Here is a 21,010-nt window from a genome sequence, read left to right as displayed (position 1 = left end):
CCCTATTAGTCTGCTCCAGTATGGTCATCGTTAGACATGCAAACAAGTCAGGACAAATGGGATACCAAAAGCTTTATTTTGAAAATAGTATATATAAATACTATGTCAGAAAACACATGCAAGTATTAAAAATACAAAAAAAGGCTTACAAAGAACATTTTTTTACTTTCAGCACAGGAGTGGCAAAGTGATTGCTACTGGCAGAGCCTCTCTGCTATGAAAACTGAACTTCCACTTGAGGACAGAATCATAACATTAATGTGTTTGCAAAGTAACCATCCCCCTCCAGTAATGTGCAAATCAAGTTTTCCTGGTTCCAGGGTTGAGTATGACAGATACAAGACTTTTTCTCACTTCAGGAGCATGTGATGTGCGTTACAGCTTGCAATTAGAGCTTCTCATTACGGGGCAGTTAGGTCAAGGTGATGCAGTTTAACTGCATTCTTGTTTAATGTATGTCCAAATCCAAGCAGCATACCATTGCATCACCTGCATACATAAATCGGTTATTTAGCTTTTCGAAATATTGAGGTTTCAGCAACATTTAAATACAGTACAGTGGGGTCTGTGAGGTTGGGTATTGGTGTTGACCGTTACCTTAATATCTCCTTTCCACTTTAAATTAAAAACGAATAAAAAGTTTAAAAAAAAAAATTGGACATCTGCAAAATAGTGACAACAGCTTTTAGGTCTCCCATTGCCCATAATGTTCCTGGATTCCTAAATCCGAATGAAATCAGAATTGAGTACTACTCGAAATACACTGATCTCTCGATGAAGCTGTGGAGGAAAATGACTGATACTGATCCCGATCGTGTGCCTGTCAGGAATGATAGTCTGGGGCAAAAAGAGAAGGAATGGACTTGAGTGAGCAGTTGAATAACAAAGAGCATCCACTGAAACGTTGCCACTGACTGCCATGCATGCAATACTGCAAAGTCAGTTGTATCTTTGTGTAAAGTAATACCAGCAGGTCTTGATACTGAAAATCAAGAACAGGCTTGGGTTTTCTATCTACCAGCATGCAGTAAGAAAACAAGAGTCTTGGACAGGGCTTTATCGTGTTACTCTGGAAATGTCTCTTGCAAGTGGCCACTGTCTGATGTCAAGAGAAGCATTTAGTCCTAACCTTGAAGGAGGCTTTTCTGTGTGTTAAAGCCATTCTGCTGCTCTTCCCCATTTTGTGAGGGAGACCCTGTAGATAGATTAAAAAACAAAAACAAAGACATTATAAAATGCAGGCAACTCACATTCTGAACTCCTTTTAAAAAATTTCTACTTGGAGTTAGCAAATTGAGCAGATGTGCTGAATAGAAGTGCAAGAAAATCCCACATTTTCTTTTGCAAGAGGGATGCTGACAGAAAGGTTATGTTGTGAAACCAGTACTACAATTTATGCCCTAAATCATATCTGCAACATGGCAGGTTTACTTGGCCTTAGCGTCTGCTTCCAGTCTAGTTTTAATGCTTAAACTCTGGTTCAACTGGTGTTATAACGTAACTGCCAGAATGAAACAAGTCAACAATGTTTTTCATTGGCCCTCTATGATATCATCAGGGTTATTTTTTCAAACTTCGGAAAGCTCCTTCATAGCCACAGATGACATGATAGAGCTTTTTTCACGGACTGTATAGTACTCCACGGGATGAGTAAACTGGACTTAATGGGTATACTTGGTGGAGTATCCCCTTTAACATGGATTGACCAAACAAATGTTAAAAACTACAATTACATTGTGGACGCGACATAATCACTGGCTGGATTACATTCACAGGCAACGTTTTTTCTGAATGAAGCGCTGCTATTATTCGCGGCAGCAGAGTCACCAAGAGGTGGATGGTGGGTATACAAAGCACACCACTGTCAACCAGACACTGGAGTTCGCATCCAGAGTCCTGTCTGTGGTTATTTTCAGGCACTCACGGCACTTTGGTTAAGGTTAGGGAAAGATCATGGTTTTGGTTAATGTAACTAAAGATGTTGTGTCTGAAGTCACTATAGACTTTTTCTGTATTAAACCAGACCACAATCATTCCCTAACCTTAACCAAGTGCTGTGAGTGCCTAAACACAACCATAAAAAAATTGAATAATGCTGTAGTCTAAAATGGATATTGTCCTGCAAGGTCAGATATTCTGGTGGAAAACAAATAAGTTTTCTGTGAACATTTTACTGATTCGTTCAGTATCAATAATTGAGACTTGCCAAAATATGTAAATTAACAACATATCCTCATTAAGTTAATACACAACATCAATAATCTGGTCACATCTTAACTTTCCTTTAAAATACATTTGCTGTTAGTTGTATATACATGTAATTTGTCGGAGACAGGGTTAAAGGAAAATGTCCTCTACTACAAACACGCAAACAAGCGAACTGTGATCAGCTTTCATCCTTCTTACCCCAGCCGTTGGTAGACACATCCCGGTTGCAGATCTCATTGGCCAGCCTCTCAAAGTACTCGGGCAGGTCGGCATACTCATCTCCATAGGAGATGACTTTGATGCCCTTGTCCAGCATGTTGTCGCGCAGCTTCTTGAACTCACCCACGTCCTCGCGGCGCACGAGCATGAAGTGCTCCAGGTCCGACTTGTGTTTGACTGCCTCCAAGAACAGAGCCTGGAAGGTTGTGTCGTCTACTGTGCGCCCGCAGCCAAGAAACACAAATGATTTGGTCTCATACAGCTTCTGGATCTCACGCTGTTGAAACCAGCGATAGAAAATGTTATTACTCTTTACAAAAGCTACCATTTCCAATGAACCAGTGCAGGGACAGAGGCAATTTGGTAGAGACAGCCTTTTCTAAGAAGTGCAACTTGTACTTCAATATAGTACCCTAACATGTCATATTATGTACATATTGAAAGATCAAAAACATAAGAACCAATCGACAACAATTGCAGCACTCACCATGACCTCAGTGTTCCTCAGTACATTCTGGTAGCCAGCAGGGTGCAGTACAATACCACTGGGGTTGGTGTAAACACCGTGGATATGCAGAACACTTAACCTCCGTTTCTCCTGAGCCCACTCCAACACCTAGACATGCACACACACTTAACACTCCAGTGCACTCAATCCTGTTCTGGCTGGGCAGGGAGTAAAAATCACTGAACAGCAGTGAGAGGATATTAGCCTTGATGGGGACAAGGCATAAATACCAGGACTGAGAGGCACGGTGATGGGTCTCTCAGAAAACTCTGATCAATCCTTATAAATGTGTGTTCTATTTGACAAATAAACCATTCAGCTTTTGAATTTACTGGGACATAAATGACATGACTGGATGACTTGAGATTTCATGGAGAAACTGGTCAGAAGAGAAACAAACCTTTGTCTACTTGGAAAACACATGCTTCCTCTCCAGCTCAGTCTTAAACCAAAGGCAAATATTGTTCAATCTATAAAATCTGACAGCAGTTGAGTAATGGCTAGAACTTTAACCTTCCTCCACCTGTCAGACACAAAAGGCTCTTTCAGGTCAAAGCATTATCTAGTTTTCTCTAAAACCAGCCAATGAAGAACTTTGCTGAAAGAGAATTTCATAAATGTAAATCTGGCCGTGCAGAGTGTCAGTTCAAACAAATGCCCAGAGGAAAACATACTATTCAGGTGGATTAATCTGATTTCCCTCATCCAAACAATCGTGGTCCATGTGTAAGTGTGCATTTTAAATGTGTTAAAATGCAACTTTAACTCAAAATTTCTCAGGATCCTAAAACTCCAGTAATCTGAGTTTGGCCTAATATAAAGTGCTCACTTTAGTGCATGCTTTACTCACCCTTGCACTCATTTGAAAAAAGCTGACTCAGATGTATTATGGAAAGAAAGATCAATCAATGCCATAACATATTCTGAGCACTGTTTACCTTCTTCTCATCTGTCAGGTCCAAAGACTCCAGCTTAGTGCCCTGGTGAGCTGCATATATCTCCAACAGGTTGTCAAAGTTAGTAGTGAGGACCAGTGCACCGCTCTCCATTAACTGCAACACTGAGCGCAGTAAATGTTTCCCTGCATGCTCCATCTTGCACTCCAAATCGTCAAATACCTCATAGAGACAGTCCTTGAAGAATGTGGATCGAACATTGCCTGTTCTCTGAAAAACAAACAAACAAACAATTAAAAGTGTGCTGAAGAACGGCACTATTTTTGCTATTTTGTAATAGCAAAGTTAAAAATATTAGAAATTATGAAGTTGGCACACTTTTCAGACAACTGCTTTGCAGAACTGAAATGTCAAATTCAGAGTCTCCATACAGTGTTTAATGCATTCAAGACAAAAGGCCATATCCATTGAGTCTACCTACTTATACTTTATAATCAATTGTGAGCTAGGCATCTTTAAACAGTACTGAATTAACATGATAAAAGCTGGAGGGGGAAATGCAGTGGACAATCAGCAGCACTGTGATCTACTGTGTCAAGAGGCAGTAAAACTCGTGATAAAAAATAAACACATAATGATCACAGGAGCACTAATGAAAGTGACTCATCTAAGATCTGATGTGCGCAGGATTGCAAAGACTTCTGCCGTGTGAATTGCTAAGAAGCAATTTAGAGCAGCCTATTAATCAATTAACCTAACCTGCATGTTTTTGGACTGTGGGAGGAAACCCATGCAGGCACAAGGTGAACATGCAAACTCCGTACAGAGGGGCCCCAGACCGCTGGCAGGTTTGAACCCATAACCCTCTTGCTGTGAGGACCCAGTGCTAACCACTGGACAGCCGTGCCGTCAAATCTGCTTTGGGTGGTGAACTCTTAACACAAGAATGGCCAAACTGTAGTAGAACAAAATCTGCATTCTCCCAATTTTATAATAATAATAAAAATTTGCAATTTTTCCAACCTGAAATTCTGTGTGCAGACTGAAGACTGAAAGATTTAAATAATGTTTGGGGAAAATAATATGTTCATTATATTACATCTCTACTGTGCTGTGAAAATACTATTAATGAGAGTCACTTTCGCAAACCCACAACAAGCAGCCTTTTAATGCGATTCAACCCCCAAGTACAAGGTTTTACTTATTTTACCATGTGACCTGACCATGTGTGAATCAAGTGTCTTAAAATAAATGTGTGCATTGAGCCCAGGCCGTTCAACAGTTGACTGTTAAAGTTTTCTTTCTTTCCTTCTCTTTTTTTTGGTATGACCTTAGAAGAAGAATGGAACAATAGCATAATTACTACCACCAAAACTGAAGGAAATGACAAATTAAAGCAACAGTATAGTGTAACTTTGTCCCGGAAACAGACAGAAAAGCATGTACAATTTTTTTTGTTTTGTTTATATCATAATACTAGAGTATGAATGGTTAAATAACTCAGTCATTCTCTTATACTGTAGTGATGTATTTCAGGCCTTTGACATAACAGAATAGTGTATCAGCATGCTTTTATTTATTTTGTTTTAACATGCTTTCATAAATTTCCTTTTGCACAGCCTTTCACAGGAATTCCAACCGGCATCTTAAATGCTTTAATTTACTCTGAAGTAAGCCTTCCGGGGTGCGTCAAGTGCTTGCAAGTTTTCAAAATATCTACTCAAGGACCATTTTGTTCTGTATAAAACACACCATCACCCTTTTTGATCCTGTCCACAGCTCCTCAACTAACAACTCTCATACCACCTGAGTCCGCTAAGAGATTATGGGCTGTGACTGCACGGTCTAAAGCTCACCCTTACCTGGCAGAGCCTGTTGTTAAAAAAAAAAAAAAGAAAGGCAGGAAGAGTCGAGAAGCTAAGAATAGCAAAGGGTAGTGTAGTAGATGCAGAGACCAAGGTGATCCTAGCAAAGGGAAATGTTCTGCTGGCTTCCAGAGATTACAGCTCTAATGGGCTAAACAGTGGGAGTCCTTTCCACAGGAAGAAGCTCATTATCCGCATCTAGTGTCTACAGCACCCATCCTGACCACACTGTCCTTGGACCATCTCAGTACTTATGCAATAACCAAATGAAGTGCCAGTAAACAAATCTGCTTTCTAAACATTCATCCTAAACTGATCATTGTTTTTCATAAATATATTTTATTCAGAGTTTTGTGCTAACTCTGGATTGCCCTACTGTGAACATGTGTACAGTTAATACAATATAGATATATACAGTAGGTGTGCTGACTTTTTACAAGTCTCCTGCTACTAAAAATGCCCATTATATAGGTGATACAGTGACCAGAATGATTGCCCTTTATCCACAGACAGTTACGGTTATTTTCACATTGGTAACTGACTTGGGGAAAAAAAACAGAGCAGTGTTATTTCCTAGCAAGATACAGAGCAGGGCTTTAAATTATATATCTTCATCAGTTTCAGTATATAGTCGGTCTCAAGAATGAATTAAAAAATTAAAAATATCATTCAAAAATCTAAGATCATCACCAAAATGACTATCAGCAGAGGAGCAAATGTTTCCTCCACTGACCTTGTTTACATTTCTCACTTGAATAAATACACTAGTCAGCAAAGGTCAAAGGTGTGAGAGGATTTATGACAAAAACATTCTCTGAGTTTTAACTTCAGATTACCCCTGACACTGTGTGCCTGCAAACCACCATAATCCATTTGATACACAATTCCATGAAAAGTGGGTTAAACTCTCACAACCCCACTGTTAATGGAATTAACTGGAACTGAGGGCAGTTCTCTCACACCCTCATATGCCTCAGTTTTTCTGAGGGTATTTTGATATTAGGGCAGTTCTTACTTGACGCCTCACAATGAATAACATCATTATGAAATCCCCAGTTTAGTGGATCAATGAATACACAGTTTCTATGTGGAAGATTTCAATGAGCTTCTAATGTGTGATTTAACTGTGATTAGGGGCAGTCGATGAATGCGTGAATTCCATGTTGAATTAGCTCTATGCCTTGGGTCAAAAACTATGATTGACACATGGAGAAATTCCTTTTTTTTTTTTTAACCAGAGGACTGTAAAACCACCACATCATCTCAAGTCTAGTGCTAACATGTGTGCTTAACTGCAACATGGGAAAAATTTTTCTAAATGGATTTTGAGAATGGAACTGCTCCACGCTCGTGTCCCTTGCTGTAACCTACAGTATGCTTCCTGTTTGGCTGGAGCTTTAACTCTGTCTGAATGGAAAATCTGGGGTGGGGGGGCTGCTGGTTCACATTATTCTATGTTTGTTTTTTTTCCTCGGCATGCTCGATCCTGCTGTGTCTGTAGCCAACAGCAGTGGGCTGGTGTCTGCACGACTGTGGATGGAAATAAACACGATGGATAAAGCCATAAAAGCACTGTTTGTTCCCTTTGTGACAACAGGCTGAGGGCTGAAACAAAGCGTGTTTTATCAATGTCAAAGGTGCGATGAGACATGACTAACACAGGAGGCAAACGGTATTAAGGCTCCCATCTGCCACCCCTGCTCCAGATCAGACCTGTCCAATAGAAAGAGGCCCGGGTTATCTGGAAATCCAAAAATGAACACAATTATATTATCAGAATTGGTGTTGAAGAAAGTTTTCTTTTCCTCACCATCACCAGCGATATTTCCTTGATTCTCATCGATATTGTTATCTTGTATATTTCGTTTCTCTGAAGCTTTCTTCTTTAACTTTGTTAGTCGCTCTCTCACACACAAGTTACATTTACTGTATTTTTGTTTCTGTCCTCTCTGCTGTCAAATGGTGTAGTGCAGTCTTGAAATTACAAATGATTGGTGTGATAGTGTGAATCTTCTTTTTGACACAAATATGTATAAATTCTTAGAGGTAGATTGCACAGAGGTATTAATTGAAACTGCTATTAAATATGATCAATCATGCAGACTTATTTGTTTATATCAAATTCACGGTTCGTCTTAACTACAAGGTGGTTGGTGGTTTGGGTTCTGTCTCTATATATGCTGGAAATAAGCCTTGATTAAGGAAGTCAAGGGAGGATTAAAAAAAAAACATTAATGTGGTTCAGCTAGTCTACCTTCATCAGGTTAGTGCTTTTTTTATTTTTTTAAATAAACACCATAAATACAAAACAGAAGACACAGCCTGCTCATTGCATGTGTGATTGATTCAACATCGACTGACTAACAGGATAAGGCTAAGGTGTCTTATCTCAATCCATGGAAGTTGAAACAAAATGTCCCTGGCTGAGGAAAGGACAGTGAGCTGGCAGTCTGTCTGCCATGTGTTTGTACATGTGCAACAGGGTGGTTTAGAAAGGAAAGGCAACGAAAAAGGCTCATGTGGTCTTACCGGGGAAAGTTTCTGAATGAGGTCATGGGCCACATGCACCAAATTCTTATCTTCCTGCATGTGCTTCTGGAAACGCCGGCTCTCCTCCTCCTCTAGTAGGTCAAAGTCGTTGGCAGCATCGAGCAAGGCCTGGATGAGGCCTTTCCAGGAGCGGAGGGCAGGGACCTGAGGGGCCACTGCAGAGCTCACCCCAGTACCAATCACCAGGACCAGCTCGGGGGCTCGCTTGGTCTTCAGGCTGGGCAGCAGTTTCCTTTGGGGTAGGCAGAGATTGAGTGATGACGGTTCCAAAGAAGGTTCTTCCCAAATCCTTCCGACAGCATGAACGTTAAATATAATATTTTCAAGCACACAAGCATGAAGTTTGAAACTAAAACCTACCTTCATTTGGAACTGGCAAAAAAATAGGAACTCAAGAAAACAAAAATCAGCCCTCTTGACAAAACCGATGAATGAGTTATGGGTAAAGTGTGCAGCTGGCTCCCAAGCAGCACCTTAGCTTACCTGGGCTTTTTTGCATTGGAGTCTGCATCCTGTGTATCAGCTGCAGGTCGCTTCTCGGTTTTCACTGCTACAACGGAGGCCATTCAGCTCCTGAAACAGAAGAATGATCAACCACATGCTACCTCAGAAAGGCTTGGTAACGTAAGTCCAGAGATAACTATTTTAGCAAACAATAGGCAACACAATACAGCATTCCTGGAAACTAAAGCTGCCGCTTTTTCACTTTACATCTGTTGGTTGGCCGTTATTTGTTAAGCCTCACCCAACACCCTGATTACACGGGAATCATGTCTGATAATGAATTATAACTGACACTTCCCCCACCGTGTCAAAAAACAGCCTGATATCAAATGAAATGTTGCCTCAAGTTGTGTTGATTACCTCTGTCCTTATGTTCTTACCAACAGGAAACAAGTTATAAATTCCTTCCTGGCAACACACCTTGTCTGATAACATACGCTGTTAGTCAATGGTAAATAAAACACAACCTATAGTAAGGCCGTTGGTCCAGGGACACTTATAACATACCGGGTGACGTTACCTTGTTTTTGTTAAACAGCTGCTGTTTCCCTAATGTTTTTCTGAACTTTAAGTCACATCGATGTCCCACCGGTCGAACACCAAGCCATACGCTGGAAGTTGTATTTAACCCAGTGTACGTTTTAATAACAACATTAGTTTCTGAGACAACGACTACCTGTAATATTTCACACAACAGATAAAACGTGACATCGATGCTAACGGTAACGTACAGGGCAACGTTAACTAGCATTACCATTGTTATCTTACCTTGATGTAGGTAAGTTAATTTCCAGTGTTTATTACTCTTCAGGTAGAAATCCCTTTGATTTGAAGTCAGCGAAAATCAAAAATTTTGTATTAACGTGAGCCACGTTAAATAGCTCGGGAAATCGACCCTGAATTCGGAGGATGTAGCTTCTTCGGGACTGTTAACTAAAGCTAACCTGATAAGTTAGCGTCAGCGTCGTCACTGTATCACCAAAGAATAACAGAGAAACTAAATCCAACTCGCGTTAAATGACACCTCGCTCGTTAAGCTAGGCTTAGTTTGTTTCTCGCTTTAAGATAAATTAGCTGTATCCAGAGGTTGTTAAAAGCCCGAAACTGCGTCTGTTTCGCTCGTCATTCTGAGGGTAACTTTAGAGTAATTAAAGCGGCATATATCCGCTGGTAACCAATCTCTCTAGCTAACAATGCCGTCAGTGAATATCCCCTGGGTACTGCTGTACACCAGAAATGCTCTCGGCTCTCCCGGCTACTTTTCTAAACATTGCACGTTTGTGTTTTAGTTTAACGGAGCGGTTAAAGTCACCGCCTGCAGTGATGTGCGCCGGGTCGTACGATGCCTTCACGTGCTCTGCGAAAAACTCAGATTGGCCCCTTGTGCCGCATGGGAAGTTTGCCTAACAGCAAGGCAAAGATGTACACATCTAAGCAGACTCCACCAGAATCTCTCGGGAAAAACTGATGAAACTAGAATGGGACTCAGTAGAGCGCATTCCTCCGCCGAGGGCAGAGTCATACATCATACACCAGACTTCAGATAAAAAAAAAATAAAAAAAATTCAAATTCATAGTAAATGATGCGGATCTGCCCGAAACTTTAATGGGTTCTTCCCTGGTCAATGCTCCATCCCTCCGCCAAGTTCGGTGCAAATCGGTTCAGTACTTTTTGTATAATCCTGCTGAAAAACAAATAAACAAACAAACAGACACGGCCGAAATCATAACCTTCTTGGTGGAGGTAATAAATATGACCAAGACACAGGAATAGCGCACATCTACGACAGAAAAAAAATCATGTTTTATACTCAAGGTATCATTGTGTATGAGTCATTCTGACATACCATGTCAACTTTGAATCTGCTCACAGTATTTATTTATAAGACCTCAGTAAATCCAATGCATCGCAAAGTATATCAAGATCACTATTTCAACTAAAACACAACAGAGCTGGGAAGTGGGGATTCACGAAGAGCACTTGAATGCATCAAAACAAAGATCCTGTCTTGACAGTGTGACGTTGAACAAGGTCAAGAGGCTAGACAGCAGACAACAATCTACAGTCCGCTACACTGTATGAAGGCATAAACTACGGTTTACACCATAAGCTGTTGCTGTTGCATCTATCCATTACTTTGCAGATTTCAGCCCTTTGGAGGCACTGGCACGTCAGTTTTCACCTTCTAATGCAGCATCACTCCAAAATCTGTGCAACCAAATTTGTAATATTCAGAAGAAAAAAAAATCAGAAATCATCCAATATATCCTTGTGTTTACAGCCTGATAATTAGACAATATGATTATCATAGTATGTATAAGTAAAATTAAATAAAGTAATAAAGTAAAATTATATTGTATTAGAAACTTCAAGGCCCACCTGCATATTTATACTTTTTAAATTAAGAGCCACAGCTTCCTTAATTCAGAGTGAACCTATAGACATTATTTTGAATTATGCAAAACCTTGTTGTGGTAAAACTGGCATTTACTGATACTCCCAACAGATGTTTTCCCAGAGGGCCTGTTTGTCCCCCCCCCCCCAATAACCAATGCTACCCATGAACACGTCAGCAGACAACTTCAGTAAAACTACTACCAGCCTGCCATCTCCTGTTTAAAATGAAAACTGCACTTATTAAGGGCAAAGGTCACAGCCCCTCATGACAAAAACAGTTGTAATTTAACACATTTAGTGTTTTTTCCGCTGCTCTTGTTTAAAGTATTTTATTTATTGATAACTGATGTGAAGATGCTGTATGTGACTTCACAAAGTTGAGGCAACGTAAATCATTTTGAACCACTCTGCTGGTGGTACAGCTGGCAGTCCATCCAATACCACTAGCAGAGTTAGATAATAACAAATCTAGGTGAAGACATCTGTGTATATTCTCAGTCAGCTAGGAAATGGTTATCCAAGAAGAGCTGAATCAAGGGCAACTGGACTTGGTTGTAGATCTTGAAGACGTTTCACCTCTCATCCAAGAGGCTTCTTCAGTTCAGACTGACTGGTAAGGAGTCCCAGATTTTTAATCTCTGTGGGGTCGTTATCAACAACAAGGGACACTCCTTCGAAGACAACAACGTACATATTTTGGAGGAAAGACGGTGTGTAGGAGGCTATCGACGTTAAAGTAGAGAAACCATGCCTCAAGAGAGGAGGAGGTCTCTCGGGACACCACTTATGCCCCATGTACAATGCTGTCCTTTCATCCCAACTCAGAAGATTTAGCAAACATTCACAGTTGGCCTCAGGTGATTCCAACAACTCTACGACTGTTGTTGCGACAGCCAGGAGCACCAAAAAACCAGTTGACATCTATGGCCTTGATAACGAACCCAGAGATTAAATATCTGGAACTCCCCTCCAGTCAGTCAGAACTGAAGAAGCCGCTTGAAGGAGAGGCAAAACGTCTTCAAGATCTACAACCTACAACCGAGTCCGGTTGGCCTCGATCAAGGTGAAAACATTGTTATGGACGCCATAACTGAAAATAACTGGTTGCTGATAGTTAATTAGTATGGAAAATATTTACCCTGGGATTGTAGACATACTTGCACCATGGTTCCAGGTGGCATGACTACACTTTATATGCTTTCTTTGCCATGTTTCCAAAATTCAGGACGCACTGCACATCAATCATACCATAAAGCAGACGCCCTACTGTACCTCAATACCATCTACAACTGGTGCTGCTGACAAGAATAGACAGTCCAAACGTTAGAATATATATACAGACGTCTATGTTGCACTCTTGCCAGTTGTGAAATTCAAGTAGCAGGGCGTGGGAGCAATATTGAACAGAGCTGTAATGCTTTCTTTGCACAGCATCTGATTGGTGTGAAGGTGTAATTTTCTTCAATCTAAACACAGATGACTCATTTATGTGTCAGCGGTATTTCAAACAATATGGCCCCGTTCAACAAAAGCAGTTGTCAACTCCCCCGAATGTACGAGTTTCCTTCACAATACTGTCTGTAGTTTAACTCACCTTCTGCAGGCTAACAGTAGAAAGTAGACAATCCAATCCTAGCATTTTTATCAGTCTAAACCAAAAATCAACATTTGGGTAGCTGTGTTAACACAAGCAAGCTAGTACTGAACAAGAAATCCTGCAACTGTAAGACAAGAGATATAGAAAGTAGTGAAAGTTCTGGTTAGACTGTTTGATTGCGGTCTTTGAATTGGTACAAGAAATGATAAAAATAAGTAGATGGTAATCAGTAAAATCAAACACGTACCTATAATACAGTCTATGCTAGATCATTCAAACGCTCACTTATTACCCACTTCCATTTTTCAATTTATTTGAGAATTTATCCATATTAACATTTTATGAACAACAGTTTGACCTACCCTAAATCCCTTAAAGTACCAAACAAAACAGCAATATATATTGGAGTGAGATGACCCACACATGTTCACCTGGTGTGTAAATAAATTATAATTATAGTGCAATACATAGTGTATAGGCATATTTTAAATGATTGCCCACATCACTGCATATAAGTTAGTATTAGATATCATTTAAATACATAACTAAATCAGCAGACACATTTTTAATCTATACATATCAATGTATTCAAAGATACAATCAAGCATTAAAAGGCATACCATTTGTCAATCTTCAACATTCAAAAAATATTCCCCATTCAACAAATTTTTATCCCAACAGATAAAGAATATCACAGCTGTAAGATTTCGTGTATCCTCATAAAAAGGCGAGGTGAAAAGGCATTCTGGTCACATTTGACAAACTTAAACCGATGTTCTCTCTCAAGCAGAGGGATTTTCTGTTAGGGATTGACCGATTATCGGATCTGACCGATATGCAGCATTTTTACGATTATCTGAACCTTTTTTTTCCTTCCCCTGATTGCCGATAAAATTAATAAATTTAAAAATGCTCTACTTTGGCTCTGATGCAGCCACCTCTCTCTGTAGTCACCGCTCTGGTCCCAAGCAATGCCCTGCCTACAGCACTATCTGAGTGGTTACACGTCACGAGTAATGCCTTATCAACACCGAAGGCTACTCTGCCACAGACGGGCACAGAGGAATGCATTTGCAGACTGGAGAAGCTCTGGTGAGCGAGAGGAGCTGTGTGTCGAAGGTAAGGCAGCAGATATTGCAGAAGCTGCAATAAACATCACAATCTTCTGTTCTATTTCTATGCTGACAGGCATGCCCAGTTTCCCAGTTACACTGAAAATGTCTGAATAGTGCACTTTGTTGCAGTGATATACAGTTAAGGAGATACGAGTTTATTTATGTAGCAATGGCTTTATCTTTGAGTAACGTTGGTGCCAGTGCAACTGGAACTTATTTCAGTTGTAATATTGCGAACATAACATTACTCGCCCCTATGAGTTGGTGTTTTTACATGATATGTAGCCGATGGTCATAATAATATAAGCTTAGCTAATTGTGATAGTGAATGTCAACAAGTCCATTTGTGGAGCCATTATTTAGCCAGTAGACTAGCAAAAAAGTTGATAAGCTATTACGTTATTTTTTTGCACGTCACTTACCAGGGCCAGTCATACTCTCAGTCTCTACCCACGACAGCTAGTAACATTACTGAAGTGTGTCCTGATGCTGTCTCTTGTAGAGAGGTGCAGGATATTGTTGTCAGAGACTTTAGACGTAATGGAACTGCATCTAAGGCCTGTGTTAATCCATACATGGACTGCATAGATGGCATACAGTTGTCAGAATTGAATAGTCTTCTATTGCTATAGTACATATTCAGCTATGGCAATCCTTCGTAATGAAGTATTCTAGTTTTGAATGACAGGTTCCCTGCTATCACATGTTATAAATAAATTATATGTTATATAACATTTAAATAACTGCAACCAACTAAAGGCTTTCCAAAGCTGTTAGTCTTCGGCCAAACTTTTAACTCTCTCTGTCTCTCTCTCTCTTAAACGCTCAACCAACACCAGGGAGGGCACTGTGTAATACATATAGCTATATTGTTTATTTATTTATTATGTGTGTGTTTGTTTATTTGTTAACAAATTCAGTTAACTTTACAAGAAATGCTGCTGGGAGCTCCCTGCACTTTTTGTTTTGGGATACTGTTGAAAAGAAAGTGCAACATATGCTTAAAGGTATTTCAACAAAGTTTTGTGTTGAGTTTGTGTTATTCTAAATTTTGACACCAAGATTTTCATTTTTACTTCAAATGTACAGTAAATCAATTCCAGATATCAGTTACTGGTGTCCTTGATTGCTAATAATCAGTATCAGTATCAGCCCTGAAAAAACAGTTTGGTTAAAAGGTCAGAAATCTAACACCCAAGCCCCCAAAGAGGTACAATCCCTAAACAAAGCAAAATTTTCTTCCTTTTTTGTCCTTCACTTCTTAAAATGCAGCAATTGTCTTTCAAAGAACACAACATGACTCTGAAAGTAGCACATACAACAAAAGCTTTAGTTTTTAGGCTGGCAGATCTGCAGCTATGTTTTAAGTGTAAGTAGAACTAAATATTTAAGAAGTAAAACAAATACATAGTAATAAATAATAACAAGGGAAGTAAGTGATATCATAACTGAACTCATATGAGAGATCAGCATACTCTAGAATTTCCGCTTATCAAAGTGAAATATGGCTTTAAGGGCACAAAGGATTAGCAGAGGTCTGATCAGGGCTCGGCTTAACAATATTGTCCTATTTGCTGGAATCTTTCATAGAGCCTGATAGTAAAACTCTTTGAAGGCAGCCAAAGTTAAAGGAATACACTGCTGTTCTAAACAGAGATAGAGCCCTCTCTAAAGTTGGTCTTCCCTATCAAAACATTTAGAAGTGTCGCCTTGCCCTCCTGGGTCCCCTTCTTAGCCTGTCTGATGATGTCGCTTAGCCTGTCCTCGTCCTCACGCCCTATAAGGTAGCCCTTACCACCGTAACCATCTGCCACTATGTGATAATCTGCAAAAAGGAGGAGAAAATACCATTTGCAAGTTAGCAACTGCCTAGACATTAGACAAAAAGATACACTAATTCTGTTCAATGTGTGGGATGTTATCTGTGCATATTTTACAAGCACAGCAACCACGCAACATGTTGTGGAGAAAACTTACCTGTAAATGCAAGGCCACACGCCACGTTGCTGCCCAGGATGGGAACCTGCTCTCTGGAGATTTGACTCCAACATGCATCATTTCCCACCACAGCTATAACTGGTGTCTGGGATAAAATTAATAAAATTGGGAATATCAGAGGAAAAGAAAACAAAAATATAGACTCTTGCAGGTTATGCTAAAACAATGCACAGTTAGGTTAATCGTTTGCTAAAGCCTATGATGCCTATAAAAGTCTATCAATACATTTTAAAAGCTCATTTTTAGCATTAAAGCTGCTAAAAGCTGATACTTCTGTCTTAAAATTTGACCATTTTCATCACTTAACTTGTACATTAATCTATTTTAGACAGGTGAAAGAGCCTCAAGTTCAATATCAAGTTCAGGTTTTATTCGTCACATACACACTGTCAATACAACGGTAGTGAAATGTTTTCCCGTTCCTTATAACTGTGTGAGATTTTACCTTGTGTCTAGTGAATGTGTCAAACTCTGCAACACTGTACCCTAAGGAGCCGTCACCATACACTATCCACACCTGAAAAGCACAAAAAGTATCATTTAATTCATAAAGGGTGAACACTGATCAATAGAGGATCAGAAAAGTGCTTTCGGAAATGCCTGTATAAACACTATACCTCAGATTCAGGTCGGGACAGTTTTGCTCCCAGGGCAAATCCTGCGCCAACTCCAAGGGTCCCAAAGGCTCCTGTAGGAACAAGGTACAGGACAGTTATGACACTATGACTGCAGATAAAGCGTGATTAACCTCAGAATAGATTGACGAAACATGACTTGTGATTATGTAGAACAAACCTAAGATTTTGGATAACATAAATGAACTCGACTACAAACAGCATAGTTTTCTGTGCTGTCCTGTAACCTCTTTATATGGAGACAAAAAAGCAACAAATCAACAGACAACTAAAGTCCACAAATGAACTGATTTGAAATTATTAATTCATAATTATATTACTGAAATTACAAGCCCTTTTTTCTCTGACATTTAAATTACCAACCAGCTATTGTTTTGATCACAACAGTTTTTCATAAGCAAATTGTTGTTTTACCTACAGGATCTTACCGGGATCTAGCCAGCGCATAGGTCCTCTTGGTCTCATAATGTAAGCAGCACTTCCAACAAAATCACCCCCGTCAGCAACAATGATGCTGTCCTCTTCCATCAGCTCATCCACACGGTGGAGGACTTTCAGTGGATTTAAGTGGTGTTCTGTCTTCTCATCGGCTTTAGCCCTGGAATAACCAAAATAATAATAATAAATAAATAAATAAATAAATAAATAATTAAAGGCTTTAAATAATTGTATGTGATGGAGAAATTATTTTGTAGTGACAGAGTTTTAGCTGAATCTGCATTAACATTACATTATCTGAGAACATTGTGTTTCCTTTCTGGTTTTTAAAACATTCCACTAATATGGACATTTTAATTAATGTAAGTTAATACATACTGAGACACGCAGAACAAGGACCGGGGATTGTCCCCTCTGCGTACCTGTTTGCATTTTCTTTGGTCACGTCTCCTGCTTTGAGGGTCTCAGGCCATTCCCCTGGACAGCGATGGCCCTTCAGGCCTTTAGAAAGCCGTACTAAGAATGAACCGGCGTCACCTAAGATAGACCAATATTTACATCTTAGACTTTAAGCGTTTAATGACCATATCTGTCCTATGACCCAACCTTAAAGAGTACAAATCGATGTTAAAAAGTGTGTGTTTAAAGTCACAATGCTGAAACAATGCACATCATACATACTGTATTGACCAGAGTAGAAATTGGAGGTAGTGACAAAAAGGGTTTTTGTGTTTGTTTGTTTGTTTTTATTAATGGCACATTCTTCACTAATCACCAGAGATCTGACACATTGTTACTTAAATCATAAACCTGGATGATGATAGCAGCTTGTGAACATACCCTGAATTGCTATAGTTGGTTTCCAGAACATATCTGAGTTTTTCAGCAGCTGTGTCTTATCTCTGTTGACAGCGATGATCTTGCTTCGTCTGTTGAGAACTCTGCCGTAGCTCAGGCGGAAGTCACACACGGTGCCTGCGAACACAACACGATTAACTTGACTTGACTGCAAACTCTTTAGGAATTCTGCATAACAGCTGTTACTCTTTGAAAACTCGAAAGAGCATCAAACTACTTGCTTAATTAGCAAACGAAAATTCAAATATTACATTTTTATTTCGTTTTATCAAATTTTAAATTGCCTGACCTGCTAAGAGCACCAAGTCGGCTTCCTTCAGAGCATCTCTCCTGTTCTGTCTGATGTGGATGGGACTGTCTTTACCTAGCATGCCACGAGACATGCCCCCAAGGAAGCAGGGGATGCCCAGGTCCTCCAATGCCTTCCTGTGAAGCAGGAAATCATTTTTGACCAAATGAGAATTGCTAAGAAACATTACAAAACAACTCTTCAATGCTGTTGGAATACTGGCAGGAAAACTCATGTAAGAACTGGATATTTTAGCAAATTTTTAAGCACTAACCTTTTGTAGTATCAACATTGAGCAACCAAATAGTAGAGTGCCAGAAAAACAGTAAGACACAGGATAGAAAAAGGAGAAAAGAGGGGCGCATAAGACATTGTCCTTTACCTAATGTCATCGACCGGCATTGGTGGTAGTGTTGCTTGGCTACCCAGCAGAATAACAGGTTTCTTGGCTCGACTCACCAGCTCTATGCACCTTTGTACCTGATTTGTATTGAAAGACAGAAGAAAAAAAACAAAAAAAAACAAAAAAAAAAAACAGCAAAACATTTAATACTGTGGTTTGGGCTTCTTAATACTGTACACAATGAGATGGTTGTCTGATTCAGGTAAAATCCTAGAAATGTTACATGGGCAAGAACATATAAGAAGCATCAAATCTTAACTACTAAGACTAAGTCAGTCTTACCTGATCATCTGTGGCTTGTGGTATGTCAACAGGAAGCGGAGACACATCTCGGGTCTCCCAGGCTCCAGCAAACAGGTTCATGAGGTGGTTATTTAGATACCTTATGAGAAATCACACCATCACATGAAATCCTTTTATATTTATTACTGCATTTTTTGCCTTTATTTTACAGTTAAGAGTGACATGAATTGCCGGGAGAGAGGAAAGTGCTAAGAGTTCATGGTCCTGGTTGAACCAAAGATGGTGGTGGGCTCCCAGGATGCCCTGCAGGCTATATATGTATGTGTAACAATGTAGCATTTCTTAGTATATAAATGTATCTATAAAGTTGCTGATTGTTGTTGTGCATAGAACTGTAATTTAATATCATTTCAGAGTCAAATTACATTCTCATACAGTATGATTTCAGTATTGCTTATGATTTTTTACTGTACATATTCAGGGGCAACAAGACAAGCTGATAACATACCATGAGACAATTTTTCCCATCAGGCCTTTGGGAGGGTTCTTAACCGCAAACTCTTTGGACACCAGGTGGTAGGGGTAGAGTGTATCGATGGGGAACTCTATGAAAACAGGACCAGGAGTTCCAGACTGGGCCATTGCCAGGGCCTTCCTGACCGTAGGCACGATCTCTCTGACAGTCCTGACGGACGCACAGAACTTACACAGCGGCTTGAAAAGAGACATCTGGTCGATATCTTGCAGAGCTCCTCTGCCCTGAATCACAAACATAGTTGATGGAGAGGTTAGAAACTGAAGCTGAGAACAGGTAAAGTACAACACATGTAAAGGTCCATCATACACGGCGACTAACTGCAGCTGACCCCACCGCTCCAAATGGACAACTATCTTGTTCTGTTATTTTATTTTACCTGCACATTCACATCATATTTGCAACAGTATTTTGAATCCACGCCACCTGAAGTAGTGTACCAGCAGCTCCGCCTATGAGAAGCAATGGCGATTCAGCCATCTGAGCATTCTTCACCGCTGTCACTGTGTTAGTGAGGCCTGGGCCAGCAGTCACTGCTGCTACACCAACGGTGCCTGGTGGAAAGACAATCAAAATAGCTATCAACTAGCCCCAAAAGACACACTCATGATTGACTCAGAACAATATACAACACACTCATACACTTCTATCTAAACCTACTGCCATTGTAGACTGTTTGTAATACCAGGGTCAGACCACTGGCACACCTAAATGTAATCCAGCCTCTATCAGTGCTGTTAGTTACACCTGTCATACTGTCTGCAGTGGGAAAGCCCTCTACCAAGACACACTCAAACAAGGCTACAACACGCTAATTTCCTTTATTCTCCTTTACTGCTGGTAACATGATGTGAGCTCAAATAAGGGGGGGGGGTCATATATTTTGACACATCTATTCTTGTAACATAAATCTGCACCTGAGAGCCTTGCCACAGCATCGGCAGCGAAGACAGCAGTTGCCTCGTGTCTTGTGTCCACGATGCGGATGCCCACCTTCTCACAAGCCACCAGGATAGGCGAGATGTGTCCACCTACCAGAGTGAAAACGTACTTGACCCCATGGGCACGGAGGACCTCTGCCACGCTCTCGCCACCATGCCGTGGGCTCTTTGTTTCAGTCTGGCGGGAGTCAGGGGACAGAATAAAAGTTGAGCCAGAGAGCAGAATATTCAGACAATGCCTGTTACTTCACTGATTTAACAGAATAAATAATTTGTTGAACTAGGGGGGAAAAAAAGGCTCTGTCATAGATTAACAGCTGTCAGTGTGAGTTAATGGCCCTTCTAAAGGTCACCTGTCTCACTATCTCTTCACTCCGTAGGCCTTTCATATATCATGATAGACGCATATTGTCAGGCTTGCAGTGGTGATGGTCCCCTGGGATCTGTGCAATCCCACTAACAGCCTGTGTGTTGTGAGAGCCTTCGTGCTAGAAAACCACAAGGCTGGTCAAAGCACAGGTGGGAACAGAGAACGAAGGGGTATTTGCTATAACTGATCTGTCCAGTATACTGCAATAAAATATAATGCGTGTGGAGAAGGGAACAGAAAAAAACGGAGGTTAGAATTAGCATGTTGAAGAAACCTACCTTGTGAAACAACTGGTAGAGTAAGCCGAGTCTGTAGGCTGCAAACACAAGCCCACACACCACGATGCCCGCAGAGCATCCAAGAGCAGCGCCGACGACTCCAAATGTCTCCATGCTAGGATGCTGAAGCAAACCTTGAGTAGTAAAAACTCAACTTTGCTA

The 21,010-nt window shown here is 40.3% G+C and overlaps 2 protein-coding genes and 1 long non-coding RNA gene across 6 annotated transcripts; 1 reads left to right on the top strand and 2 right to left on the bottom strand.

Moving 5' to 3' along the window:
* Positions 1–76: 76 nt before the first annotated feature.
* On the bottom strand, positions 77–10,173 carry fam118b (family with sequence similarity 118 member B). 4 transcript variants are annotated; one of them, XM_040131367.1, is made up of 8 exons: positions 9,519–10,173; positions 8,730–8,819; positions 8,226–8,478; positions 3,874–4,101; positions 2,915–3,043; positions 2,407–2,704; positions 1,130–1,195; positions 77–837 (listed from the first exon to the last, which is right to left on the bottom strand). In XM_040131367.1, exons 2-8 carry the CDS (start codon positions 8,810–8,812, stop codon positions 824–826), a joined length of 1,071 nt encoding a protein of 356 aa, XP_039987301.1. In that variant the 5' UTR covers positions 8,813–8,819; positions 9,519–10,173; the 3' UTR covers positions 77–823. The 4 variants fall into 4 exon arrangements, with proteins under 4 accessions (XP_039987301.1, XP_039987305.1, XP_039987302.1 ...); XM_040131371.1 differs by lacking the exon at positions 9,519–10,173 and adding an exon at positions 9,271–9,477; XM_040131368.1 differs by lacking the exon at positions 9,519–10,173 and adding an exon at positions 9,111–9,230.
* LOC120792288 lies at positions 9,320–17,006 on the top strand. Its single transcript, XR_005707786.1, has 3 exons — positions 9,320–9,528; positions 13,680–13,864; positions 16,914–17,006. It is a non-coding gene; the product is annotated as an uncharacterized LOC120792288 (long non-coding RNA).
* ilvbl (ilvB (bacterial acetolactate synthase)-like) lies at positions 13,858–20,962 on the bottom strand. The gene is made up of 14 exons (XM_040131366.1): positions 20,849–20,962; positions 20,177–20,378; positions 19,686–19,813; positions 19,233–19,483; positions 18,764–18,863; positions 18,461–18,558; positions 18,079–18,215; positions 17,772–17,906; positions 17,354–17,468; positions 16,922–17,091; positions 16,476–16,546; positions 16,304–16,375; positions 15,838–15,943; positions 13,858–15,685 (listed from the first exon to the last, which is right to left on the bottom strand). Exons 1-14 carry the CDS (start codon positions 20,960–20,962, stop codon positions 15,507–15,509), a joined length of 1,878 nt encoding a protein of 625 aa, XP_039987300.1. The 3' UTR covers positions 13,858–15,506.
* Between the last annotated feature and the right edge of the window lie 48 nt (positions 20,963–21,010).

Source organism: Xiphias gladius, chromosome 7 (assembly GCF_016859285.1).
Source record: "Xiphias gladius isolate SHS-SW01 ecotype Sanya breed wild chromosome 7, ASM1685928v1, whole genome shotgun sequence".
Taxonomy (NCBI): Eukaryota; Metazoa; Chordata; class Actinopteri; order Istiophoriformes; family Xiphiidae; genus Xiphias; species Xiphias gladius.
Note: the sequence above shows the minus strand (reverse complement) of the source record. Positions and strands in the feature narration are given on the sequence as shown.